Source organism: Larimichthys crocea, chromosome XXII (genome assembly GCF_000972845.2).
Source record: "Larimichthys crocea isolate SSNF chromosome XXII, L_crocea_2.0, whole genome shotgun sequence".
Classification (NCBI taxonomy): Eukaryota; Metazoa; Chordata; class Actinopteri; family Sciaenidae; genus Larimichthys; species Larimichthys crocea.
Window position 1 is genome coordinate 15,637,765 of NC_040032.1, and position 13,247 is coordinate 15,651,011.

General features: G+C 42.2%; 1 protein-coding gene across 1 annotated transcript in view; it reads left to right on the forward strand.

The window, feature by feature from the left end:
* The window catches only part of fgf11b (fibroblast growth factor 11b), a 33,996-nt gene extending 21,252 nt beyond the window's left edge, over positions 1 to 12,744 (forward strand). Inside the window, exons 4-5 of the mRNA XM_010732185.3 lie at positions 6,294 to 6,492; positions 6,587 to 12,744. Coding sequence (XP_010730487.1) covers positions 6,294 to 6,492; positions 6,587 to 6,723 — 336 coding nt within the window. The 3' untranslated portion in view covers positions 6,724 to 12,744. The remainder of the gene's footprint in view (positions 1 to 6,293; positions 6,493 to 6,586) is intronic.
* The last annotated feature ends 503 nt before the right edge of the window (positions 12,745 to 13,247 follow it).

Sequence of the window (13,247 nt, forward strand, 5' to 3'; positions counted from 1 at the left end):
AAAGGAAGTCCACTGCTGCCTTGTCTCAGACATAAATCTCAGCCTTACTACCTGTAGGTGACAACAGGAAATGGCTGATCCTGATATAAAAATAGAGCTTGGCTCATTCGTGCCCCATTTTATAAATCTATGTGCTCTGGAAAACTCCTCATAGACAGAGACAGAGAAAATGGCTTGCATTGAAGGAGGCTGACGTGACTGTTGACGGGCAGATTTTCACAAAAACTTGCGTGCCAATCAGGATTTAGACGTGAGCTTTCGCCTCTTGTTTTAAATATTCGGTGCCTTTATGAAGGTGTTTGTGGACGTTTGACATTTTCAAGGTTTTTTTAAAGGTCCTAGACACAACTAAAATCTGTTGTATCAGACTGTATCATATCAGCATAAAGGCATGTCAGACTGGCCTATAATTAAAGATGTTGATCCAGGCATATTTCACAGGATCTGTATCAAAATGAAGCCGATCAAATTCCTTTTCCCTTTATCATACTGTATTGTGTTTTGTTCACCTCAGCCGGCTTGTGTTGCAAGCGCTGCTCTCCTTTACCACGCCTGGCATTTCACTGCATATCTAAGTGAAAATTATGGAGTGCACGGTGTATAAAATCATTTGGGTGCACCAGTGACTCGGAGTTCTGACGGAGAGGTCGGCAAAAAACGCACCGATTCGTAAACTAAGACGCTAAAAGAATCTTTTATCTTTCTTTTTTCCAATCAGCGCGGAGCAGTGAACAAAAATATTCAAGTAACAGATTCTCAATTTTAGCCAAGTGATGTTTTATCGCCACAGCCAGTTAAAATGACAAACGTGGACGGTGGCAGGTTATTTCAGCTGTCGCTAAATGATTTGATTTAATTCCGTGAGCAAGTTGATGGCAGGCCAAACTTGAACTCGTCTTGTGCCTGGTTATATAATCCGGCTCTCTGTAGCTGGTGTCAGTGCTCAACCAAATATTGTTTGTGAGGGAAGATGTTGCACAATCTGAAGTGGACTGAGGTCCAACAACTCCAGCAGAGTGTTAGTTCTTCTCTTTAGCTGATCATGTCAGGCCAATTTCAGGAGTTGTGTTTTCGCAGTTAAACTTCAATAATTAGAAACTTAAGTTTTGAACAGGGGCCTTCAGCAGAAGCTCAAACTTTTTATGACGCTTACCACCTCAAAAAATATTACGTTATGAGCTATACGCAGCAGACTGACATTAAAACTAAAGAAAGAAATGCAAAAAACCTATTGTACTTTAGTTTCTTTGGACATTCTGTAGTATTTTCATACTACATCCATCTGCACGGCTCCCAAAAACTTCACTTTGGCCCTAACACTGGCATTGCCTCATTCAGATTGGATGGTTTTTATACGAGAGTCACACTGAGAGTTTGGTCGCCGGGCTGTCTTTGGCTGCCAAAGCTCTAAATCAATCGTTGTGGACGTGTTCCACAGCTGGGACAGCGCACAATCATATGGGCCTTTCATCTAATAAAGAAGAACTCAAAGGACACCAACACAACAAATACTATTGTTTGTGATCTGTGTGATGCTTGTGTGTGACGGAGAAAGAGATAGACAGAAAGACAGGAGAGGGATAGAAGAAAAGAGAGAGTGTGGGACCTATTGATGAAAAGCTGTGTCCTTTCTATTCTTTTTCTGTGGGAGGATTGCATTGAGATGCAGGACAACACCGGCGCCGAGATAGCATCGCTTTTATCACAGGACCGGATAAAATGTGGACATTAGGGGAAAAAAAAAAAAAAAAAAAAAAGTAGCAGAAAGAATAATTGGCCTGGGCGAGAGAAAAGAGATGAAGTGCGGAAACGCAATGATAAAGACAGACGCTTTGCCAGGCAGGCAATTAAGACCACTTAGGAAAGGCAAAAACCGATTCCTTCTGATTCGCTCATGATATACCTTCTCTCCTTTGGTGAAGATTATACACAATCGAGCACCGCTTTTTGCCTCCTAGAAAATTAAAAGCACGTCTGATAAAGACACTGAGGGTCAAAGAGGGTATGTCAGCTCCAACTCCTCTCTCAGCCACATTATATTGACACGAGCCTTCCAGCTGTCAGTCACCACGCACATTACCATCCACTCTGCTCTTGTCATGCGAGCATCATGTCTCCCTGAGCTATCATAAAGCATTAGAGACAGACCGTACCATGTGTGGTGCTAGACGGCATTAACTGCCAGTCTCATACTCCGTAAAGCCCCTCTTAATAAGCACGACTATGCCCTTATTGACTTACGTAACGTGGCGTGTCAGGGTGCATCTGCATCTGGCCTCGACAACAACATCAGAAACGCACCCTGCCGGTGGCACTCCCCACACACACACACACAGACACACACACACACACACACACACACCCACACACACACATTTTGTGCTTGCCTTTGTGTGTGTGTGCGTGTGTGTGTGTAACAGCGGATTGTTGTGAATGAGCTTTGCATTTCATGCTGTGAGTGTGCTGCTGCAGCAGTAATGCAGTACTGCGGGAAATATGTTGGGATTACTGCAGCTGGGCAGATTTCTCAGCTGTCCAAAGATTACACTGGGAGCTTGATGGGACAGTCAGTAGATGCTGGTAGCATGCATAAACACTGTGACCCCTGCTGTCTAAATGAGGGACTGCAAATTATTTGCTGCTTCCTAAAAAACGTGTTTTGAATCCTAGAAGTGGAGCTACTATTTTTTTTAGGGGCGTCTAGCTCCGATTTCACGCTCGTGCATGCATGATGAAATGAAAGTAAGCAAGATATTAAATATTATTCACGGCTTCACTTAATCTTTCTAGAAATAACTCTCATTCCTGTCCTTATATCCTCATTATATGCAGGTTTAGGGAACTCTGCCCCGTGAGTGTGTATTATTAGTGCTTCACTGTCCTTATGTGGTGGTAAGTGCAATCCCAGTGTATGGTAGCATGGAGAGTTAAGCTTCCTGAAGCAGGTAGAATCGATGTAATCAGACACGAGAGATGAGGAAGGAGGTGGTGTGTGTGGGCGGGGAGAGAGAGGGGGTGTGGGGGTGGGTCAGGGCGCCACTCTGCATCATAAAAAGGTTCTTCCCATCTTGGGGATTCTCAGCACGGACGCTACATATTACCTTTCTCGTCTGCTTTCATTTAAATTCATTTTTGGCTTGAGACACATGAAAGGGAAAGCTACCCAAGTCCCTCAATAAGTCACGGTCGAAGGAAGAGGCTTTTATTTAATTTCTAGTCCTGGGCACCGACCATTTACATGGAAACGTTCCTCCGTCGCTCTTTAAAAAAATGCACAATCCTCAACACATCCTCAACAATTATTCATCTGCGCAGGTAAATCCGGCGGTTTGAGTGATACCTGCCGTCATACCACTCTGTGGTGTTGGTGGTCTTTGTAGTTCCGCTGAGGTCTGAAGGTTACCTCAAGGTGAGTTTTAGAGATAAGGATAAGTCAGTTAAGGACAGGCATATTGGCCAGCGTGGTAGGTTATCATGAAAATCACTCTATAGGCCTGTTTTACAATGTCCATTGTCTAGTCTGCTCCCTTTGTGTAATCTTTCATTCCTTTCCAGACCTTTGGAGACTTCTTGAATGAAATCCAGAAGATGTGGGTTCTCTCATTAGGCTAATTTCAGGGGACTGATTATGAAGGGTAATTATAGGATGACTTGGGAGAGGGGTTATCACTGGTGTCATTTCAGAGGTTGAGCTGAAGGGTATTTTGCTGGAGTGATGGGTTCTCTTTCCAGAGGGACATGAGTGTCAGACCATGGGGTGCCGGCGACTAAAGCCCTTGTTCCTCCTTTGGTCCTGGGGGAGATGCAAAGAAGCGGGTCTCTCCCTTTCTCTCTCATCTTAATCTCCTTTATAACCCAGCAACCCCTCTGTCCTCTCCAAGTGATCTTCTCCTCTCTTTCCTGTCCCTCCTACCTTTCCCCTTCTGTCTCCCGCACTTCCCACCCCTCTTGCTCTCTGGCCTGATTAATAATGAATGAAGCAGATCATCTATCGATCCCATCCTCTTTGTGTTAGCACAGCAGAAGATATCAAACCTGTCAGAGGATCTTAAAATAGCTCTGCGATGTGGTGGTAGTGGGAGAGTTTGTTGAGTTAAGGGTAGGGGCTTGTTCTTCTTTTATGTGGAGAAGACAGAAGTTAAAAGGACATAAACTGTGGTAGAGCAGCAGGACAGGAGGGGATGGAGAAAGGGCACAAAGTCCCGAATTGCCCTCTCAGCTAAAGGACGACGCCTCCCTGTGAAGGAGAAAGGTGATGATCTGTGATAAGTGTGAAACTGGAGGTCTCTTATACCTTCTCAATCTACTTTTGGCTCTTTATTAAAGCTGCTCTATGCCAAGTTGTGATCCTTTGGCCTTCTTCTGTCACCCTGAGTCTCAGCGAAATTCTCCACTCAGCCATTCCTGCCCTGCTGCTCTCACTTAATCAATCCAGCAAATTGGCTTTGCTCTATGACAGGGGAAGGACCCTGTCAAGACCCCGATGGAGACTAAGAGAGATGTATATCTGTCTCTATTGGTTAATATCACCAGGCAACATTATGCAGGGTTCAGTAGTCCTTATGTTGAAGGCATTGATGGAGGGGAAGCTGAAGCATGATCATTTACAACGACTAACTGATGGATTTGATCCACGTTTTGCTAATGTGATTTTAAAATGTCTATTCAGATTTAGTCAGTCACGGACAATTGACAGCACATGAGAGTAACCTATATTTTCTGGGAGTATGTAGGGGTTGTTTATAGTTTTTAGATACCCAGAGTTTGGAAAAACCTGCCAACTAAATAAAGTCTTCAAATTAAGGCTAAACGATTGATCATTTCATCCATTAGTCCATTAAACTCTGATAATTGAATAAATAAACTCAAACTTCCCCTTTCATGCAAACATGCAGCCCAAAGTGCGTCACAGAGAAAAATAAAACAGAAATAGACAACAACGTATAGAGTCCAGCAAAATACCATGGAGACCATACAATTATAAGTCAGTGAGAGAAATGAAAAGTTAAAAAGGAGTTTTAAGAACAGCTGCAAAATCAACAAACATAAAAACTACAACAATAAAACAAATAAATTATTAAAAGTAAATTAAAACCTCTAAGGTGAATAGGCACAGTTTCGGTAGTAAGTATCAGAGATCATTTAAGTAGTAGTAGTATTTTATTTTAAGCAAAAAAACACCAAAACTTTACTGGTTTCAACTTCATGAATGTAAATATTTTCTCATTTTCTGTGTAAGTTAATTAAATATCTTTGGGTCGGTAGTAGGAACGATGTCCAGAATCTTCTTCATATGTGCTGTTATCAAGAAAATCATAAAATAGTTTAAATACCCATATTGTGTTGTACTTCATTACATCTGAACTTCCATTCAAACAAAAACGAGAGACGACACACCGTTTTGTTTTTATGACTTCCCTTTTTCTTGTCACTCTTCTTTTTTATCGTGACCAACTGTCGCTCTTACATCATGTGAGAATGTGGTAAGAGGTCCGACTGCCCAAATCACTTTACACCTCTCAAGGCAGCTGGAGAATACTGCCCTGATTTTGCAACATAGCCTGTCGCAAATATATAGCCCCTAAAGAGAGGCTAAAGGATAGCTCCCGTGGTGTATTGCCAAATCTTTACCGCACACTATACATCTGCAAGTGAACTGAGAAATTGTTGCCATTTTATAAAGCAAGCAAATGTAATCTTTTTTTGAGCTATTAACACAACATAACATGAATGTGGACATGCATGCTGCAGAAATAGTGATGTTTTGGTCATTTTGTTCATTTTTTCCCCTGAACTTTAGATGCCTCTGAATCACTCGCTGCAGTTTCATGTCAGCATTTGTCATTTTTATGTATTTGTATGTAATTTATGTGTGTGGATTGAATTTGTTATTCTATTGGTTTATCAGTGTTTCGGTGTTTTTCATCTTCTCTGCTCTTCTCCCTCGGGGGGAATGTGTTATGTTTATGCAGTTTCTCCACGTATAGTATTCACCCTCCTTGTCTTGCTGGTTCCCGGAGGAGGCACGATGTTCACGTTTTCAAAGAAACAAGTCCAGATGTAATTCTGTCCATCCTTTCCCTCAGGAAACAGTCACCTAATTAATGTATTTCACTACTTAGGTTATGTTTTTTTTGTGTGTTTTTTTTCAATGTGCTTACATGTTTGTGTTCAAAGGCTGATAAAAACGTTTTCTCATGACATTTGCACGTTACTCTCCTTCTCTTGTTTTGTTTGCTAATTTTAACACACCTCTTCCCCTTTCCTCTCTTGCATTCTTCTTTTCTTTTCAGGACAACTTCACTCCAGAGTGTAAGTTCAAGGAGAGTGTGTTTGAGAACTACTACGTTACATACTCCTCCTTGCTCTATCGCCAGACCCAGTCTGGCCGCTCCTGGTATATCGGTATCAACCGTGATGGCCAGATCATGAAGGGCAACCGGGTAAAGAAGACCAAAGCAACTGCACACTTCCTGCCTAAAGTTATAGAGGGTTTGTGTCCTTTGTGTCACTTTAGCACGATACAAAACCAAAGTTATTAAATCAGCTTCTTAATTATTAACCAGTAGCTTCTGTCTTCACACAGTTGCGATGTATAAGGAGCCATCGCTACACGAACTCAACAGTGAACCGGTGAGTCCTCCTCGGAAGACAGTGAAGACGTCAGACTCGCCGTCCCTAAAAAATGGAAGGAAAGAAGCTCCAAAGGCTGATGCCTCATAGCACAGGAGATTGAGGGTGGGACAACGGGGGCAGCAGTGACACTTTGGAAAACACAGTCGCCCATTATGCACTGAGGGTGGCTAAGGGAATGGCCCCTCGCTGGCCACCATGTTCCAGAAGTGCACTAAAAAAGATGCTGAGGGATAAAAGAGTCAGCAGTCCATCAGCAGCCAACAAGGCCTGAGAGAGGAGTCCCCCACCCAGACCCCCACCCCCCTTACCTGTCACCACAGAAATAAAGCCCACGGCCTGAGCCAGACTTACTACCACCTCCCCTTTCCCACTGTTTGTCTCTTTCTCCGCCCCCCCCCTGTGATTTCCTAATGCACAATCTCCTTCGTTTCCCGACAATTCCATTTTTTCTCACAGGGCTACCCACCGCCTGCTCTATCGCACTGTATATTCACCACTCGTGCATGTCCGGCGCTGACTCGGCATCATAATCCTCACCCACGGGGCCCTCCCTCTTGTGCCCTAAAGTTGGTCACAGCGTGGCCCAGCCAGCTTTCCACCCACCATCTGCCGACCAAGCTAAGCTAATCACCAAGGTCGACTAAAGCTCAAAGTGAGACGAAGCGGCTCGGAGGTCAGGTCAGCGAGATGGTGTGTGGGCAGAACATCTGCATTTAAAGCAGAGTTTATAATATTAATAACGTGTTGCAACTTTTTTTTTGTTTTGTTTTTGTGAATATTTCAGCCAATCCTATGATAAGCGATGAAAAATGATGGAAAAAACGGATGATTGTGATAGCGCCGATTAAAAAAACAACAGTGATCCTGATGCTTTTGATGACGAAGATTTCAGAATTGAAGAAGACGAGTATAACGGAAAGTTTACAAAGCGCACTAGAGAGGCAGTGCTTGCAGAAGTGACACATGAAATACAATAAAAAAATCTATTCTTCCTGGGAAAATGAGCCATAAAATAGAGCGTTAAATACCGGAGTTTTTACTCCAGACGCCTGAGCAATATTTGTACCAACAAGCCAGAAGATAATTCTCAGTCGCCCTATTTCAAACCTCTCTTCTCTACCAGGTGACCACTTAATTATATTGCACTAGCTCGTTAAGAGGCTACAAATGAACAACCGGGTCATGTTTTAAATCCAGAGTGGATCCGAAAGTCAGTCACCTGAATAAGGAGTCACAGTGTGTACTTCACTCAGCATCTGCTGTCAGCATAAAGCCAGGTTTGAAGCCAAACATCAAAGCCAGATGAGCCTCTGAGCTGAAGCACTTGTTATTCCGACGATGTCTGGCAGCTTATCCACTCGCTGGCTTTATCAAATCACCTTGGAAGAATCGCCCCTCAAAAAAAAAAAAAAATGTAGCTGTCTGAGTTAATGCCCGTGATGTGATTGTGTTTTAACCCCTGTGTGTGGACTGATGTCTTCTACCGTATAGATGCACTGCGTGATTCTGTGTGTGAATGTGTGCACATGCAGAGGGTAGATAGGGATACTGTGGGTAACCTCTACCTTGTCCTTCAGACAGGACATGACATTGTGTCTTTGATATGTCTGCCTCTGTGTATAGGTGATACGTGTGTGTGTGTGTGTGTGTGTGTGAGGGGTGGAGGGGTGGGGACATCAGTCTTGTCTACCGTTTTAAAAAAGCAGAGATGAGTGTCTCTGTGCAAACCCGCAGAAGGTAGATCATTAATTTAACAGTTTGTGCCTGTGCAATAAACTAATGTTTTGATTTGGGCAGAGTCTCTGAAATTTCAGAAAGACCTCAGCTTCTGAATGAGAGCGGGTCAGGATATCGGTTGTTGTCATGTCAATGCTAGGTTTGCTGTAGGGCGCTGTCTGATCTGGTAACGCACTGAGTGAAAAAAAAAAAAGTGTCACCACAATGTTCAGTCAAAGCGAACGTGCATGCACGGATACCACCAACAAACGCAGACAGTCCCTTTTGCCATGTCGGGGGAAGAGCAAACGCCGGGAGAGGCGGAAGGTTATTACATGGTCGTAGATCAATTCTAGAAGGTTCAAAGCACTGGGATGGTGTCTAATTTTAATGGTAACATAATGTGAAGGAGGGTAACAGAATGTGAAACAGAGGCTTTGTGAATGTGCTGCATTGAGGGTGAGAGCAAGTCTGAAACAGGGTGATGAATTGTAAAGAGGTCAGCGCAGGGAGGCAGTTATTTCGAAAAGAGTGAAGGATTAGCAGGTGTATTCTTGAGGAATGTCGATAAGAAATTTCTGCAGTAAAGTAAGCAAAATTCTTGGCAAGGTTTTATGCAGCATGTGGATATGATAATTAATGTAAGACAAAGAGGCATGTAAGGCACTGCGCGCTATTTATGACAGGGGGGGTCTATGGAGGAAATTACTCGGAGGGTATTTGGATTTCTTCATTAAGTCTTTAATTTTCTGGGCTTTTCCAGGGAGAATATCATTCGGTTCAATTTTAGATATGTTGTCCTTGTAGCAGAATTTGCCGACAAATCTTTATTTTTTTTTACCGTACAGTTATCCCTCCCCTTGGTGGATTCCGGTACAGCCTTGTATGATTTTTTTTTTTTTTTTTATAGCTGCGCATTACCATCTACTGTAAGATATCAAAGTGTGTGCACAGCAGGTAGTACACAATGCTATCGGCTTATATTGGCTGTCAGGGCTCATACGGCGCTCCATATTTGTGTATTCCATCTGGGAGCTTCTGTATGCCAGTTCACATTTCAAAGTTGATCGTTAAGTCCGTCCTATAAAAGGAAAGTGCTCGGAGGTGCAAAACAGAGAGTGACTGACGGCAAGGGAACCCTGCATGCCAAAATGAGACATATTGACTTTTTTTTTTTTGTCTTAGCATTACAGTACGGCTGCCACTAATAATTACTTTCATTATTGATTAACCTGCCCAATAATTAATATTCCAAATATTAGTTTTCCACACCCTCAGATGTCTTATCTTGTCCGACTGGCAGTCCAAAGTTCATAGACATGAAATAATCACATCCCTGATGATGGAAACAATAATTTTTTTTTATCTATCGATTCATTGTTGCAGCTCTGCTTTACAGTGCATTGAAGCAGATCGAAGGACGTAAACTTTAAACATCAAAGAAACCCCAATCCTCCATAGATGCCTCTCCCAAAAAACGCACAGTCTATGGTTATACCGAAGAACGCCACAGCAAGTTGTCCAATGGTGATTCTGCACGTAGACAGACAAGACCAGAGAATGTTAAGCAGTCGAATGTCCAACGCGAAGTGAAGAGCGAAGCCGAATGTAAGACGGGTTTTTGACAGGTTCCGAGACAAGTAAGTGCAATGAAGGCGACAGAAGGTAGGACCTTGGTCGTGCAGCTATTAGGTGCATCCTTGAATGTAAGAAAAAGCTCTGGGAGAAAAAAAAGGTTGCAGTAGGTGAATAGAAAAAGCTAGCCACAGAGTAGAGAAAGGTGTTAAGAGGATCTTTGTTATTGTAGTTTGAGGAAGTCAGAAAGTGGTGCAAAGCGAGCAGCGAGGTGGGAACATTGAAAATGAAAAAATACCCGTATAGTTTGTGTGCCCACGCTTCAGAGATTTAAAGTCGTAATCCCTTCCCTACACACATCTCCTCAACCACAGCCTACAGTAGCTACAGCCCATTAACTTTCCTTTCAACTCTATGTTGCCTGTGTAGGTGTATACCTTACAGTGTGTTTTTGAGGGTCTGTGTTTATGTGTGTGTATGTGTGTGTGTGTGTGTGCATCTATGATTAAGAGTAAGGTAAGACAAGACAGAGAGGCAAGGAGAAAAAGAAAGGGCACGGGATTGAAACAATGATCGATAGACCCAATAAAACACAGACGAGAGAACAGCCACCCTGCGATGGGTGCAAAAATTTCCCCAAGGTCTGCCAGAGACAGCAAAATCCATTTTGTTCATAATGAACTCGGAGGACTGTTGTTTGATTTCTACCTGTAGCCACAACAGAAGGAGGAGTTTTTTCCTCGGGGCTTCCACACTGCGAGCCTGACAAACATTTTTCTCTTGTTTCAAACAGTGTGAGCATCAGCAGCCGCGCTATCCTTTGAGACGTATACCTTCTAAAAGGTAGTGCAGGTGCCTACCATAAACCAAGTCCCCAAACCCGACCTACTAAAAGTCATAAGAGACAACTGGAGGCACAAGTTGTTGGCCGTCGCTTGAAGCATTTTAAAAGTTAACTCAGTTTCTTTGGAGGTTTTTTTTTTTACCAAACAATCAAACGAACAGGGAATCCCTCGACTTTATCAGAGTTAGTGGGAGTAACACGCAATAATGATATTAAACTGTAGCTAAGGCATCACCGGTGTTTGAGCAGTGCAGCAGAGATTTGCACAACTACCAACATCCAGGGAAATTTCTTGGAAGTGCATTATAAAGAACCAACACGGTATTTTAATCACATTTATACTGAGTGCTGTGCAACAATCTAATTTTACGTTAGCATAAATTAATGTTATGTCTTATGAAGTTTATACTTTAACATTTTGTTCCGTATTTTTGTTAATCAAGGTCTTTAAAATTCAAATGATTCTCTGGTTCTTTGGTGAAATTACCCCAAAATCAACAAGAATGATCCAATCAGAGCCTCGTGATCAAACAGGAGCTCCAAAAATCGCATTATATTCTATATCATATTTGAACCAAGATGCATACTGAAATGTATACAACGCCGTTTGTCAGTGTATGACTGGCTCCCTCTAATGGAAGCACTTGGTTGCTAAAAGGTAACACTGTAACAATCTAATCACGCTCAAAGATATAATGTTGATATTTTCACAGAGGATTCTGCTGCTTTACTGTTTGATTTCTTACCATTTATGATGAGGTTTGGTTGCTTTACATCATGCTGTAACGTGATGATGACACACACATAATGGCTTCCAAATGTGGTTATGATGCCTTGTTACGCTTTATCTGCAACACTTCCAAATGCAACAGCTCCTTACGCTTGATTAAATTGTGTTTATCAATGACAACTAAAAATTTGTACACGACAGTATTCCGTAAAGAAGAATTTTATCCAGTAAATATAAAACAAATCGAATGTTTCAAATTCAAATTCAGGTTTTACTTGCAAAAACCCAAGTGTTTTTTTTTTAAATGTTTGTGGCAGCTGAATTTCTAAAAACGGCATCAAAAATAAATCAGTTCTGAAATTACAGCACAAAAACGGAGTGTGTGTGTGTGCCACACACACTTTTTCTAAATACTGAAAAGCACGACACTTCGAAAAGGGTTGAGCCGCGGCTGCGACAGCGTTTGAATATTCCTAATTAATTAAGCATCCGTATTAAAAAACGGCACAACCCAGAAGCCATTTATTTTGTACTTGCGTCGAGAAATTTTGCTGCTGCAGCATCACGTTTATTCAGTTCAAGTAAGTGGGAGGAATGCTAAAAAAAAAAAACGTGACGGATGTAAAATGTTCCCCCTTGATCTTTGAACAATGCAGCAGCGTGTTTCCAGTGCAACAAAACCGGAATGCTGCCAGTTTACATGTATGTTATGTCAATAATACAAACTGTGTATCTGATGTACTATGTTAGGTCCGTTTCTTTTTTTTCCAGATATGTACTTAAATAGTCAGTCATGTTTCCTTTCTGATGTAAACTCCAAAATGTTGTTGCTCTCCAAAATATCGCTCCCTATTTGATGTGTTTCTGTCTTTGTTGTATCCACACCGATGTGTCCCCCTGAGTGAAATTCACCCAAACTCAATCCCACGGTGTGACTGAGTTGTGCGTTTGTATTCGGGTAGAAACAGCAGGATAACAACTCCTAAAGCCAACATATTGTCAAACCAATATGCATAACTGGTTGCTAAAAAGGTAACATTGTATGACAATGGGTCCTGTCAGCAATGCCCTTTCCTGGTCTCAGAGTTACAGTCACGCAAGTCTTCCAGAAAGTTCCCACGACCCTTCTCCTCTCTCCTACTCTTATGGACAACTCCAAACTTTTTTGTCTTCTGTAAAACTGACAATGAAAAAGCAAAAAAAAAAATTAACAGAGCAAAAAAAGAAAAAAAAAAAAAAAAAAGAAGAAGCCATAAATAAAAACGGGCCTTGGCATCGATTAGAAGAAGGCCTGAATCCTCAGGCACATCCCGAGTATTACCAGGGATTTAGACGCACGCTGGACTCCTTACAATAAGAGCCAAGCAATCGGCAGGAACGTACTGGCTTTTTTTTTTCCTGACCACTTTGGCAGCAAGCAAACATGAATGAAGACCAGCAATATGCAATGAGAACCACCAGCCTGCACTCAAAGAAGGGAAACCAGTTCAACGGGCTAACAAACTACAATCAAGATTCGCGGGCTATAAAAGGCAACCAACTGGTCTGCAATAATAACTGCTAATCGTGTAGACTGACACGGGAATTTGTTTGCAAAGCATGCATACGTCACTGTTCTTCGGCTCATTAGGGATGACTCCTTCTCAGTATCTACAGACACAAAGCCCTCGATTCACCCTCTCTCCATGTTCGCCATCAGACCTGTGTACATTTCTACAATAACTCCTACATGAATTGAAAAGGAGA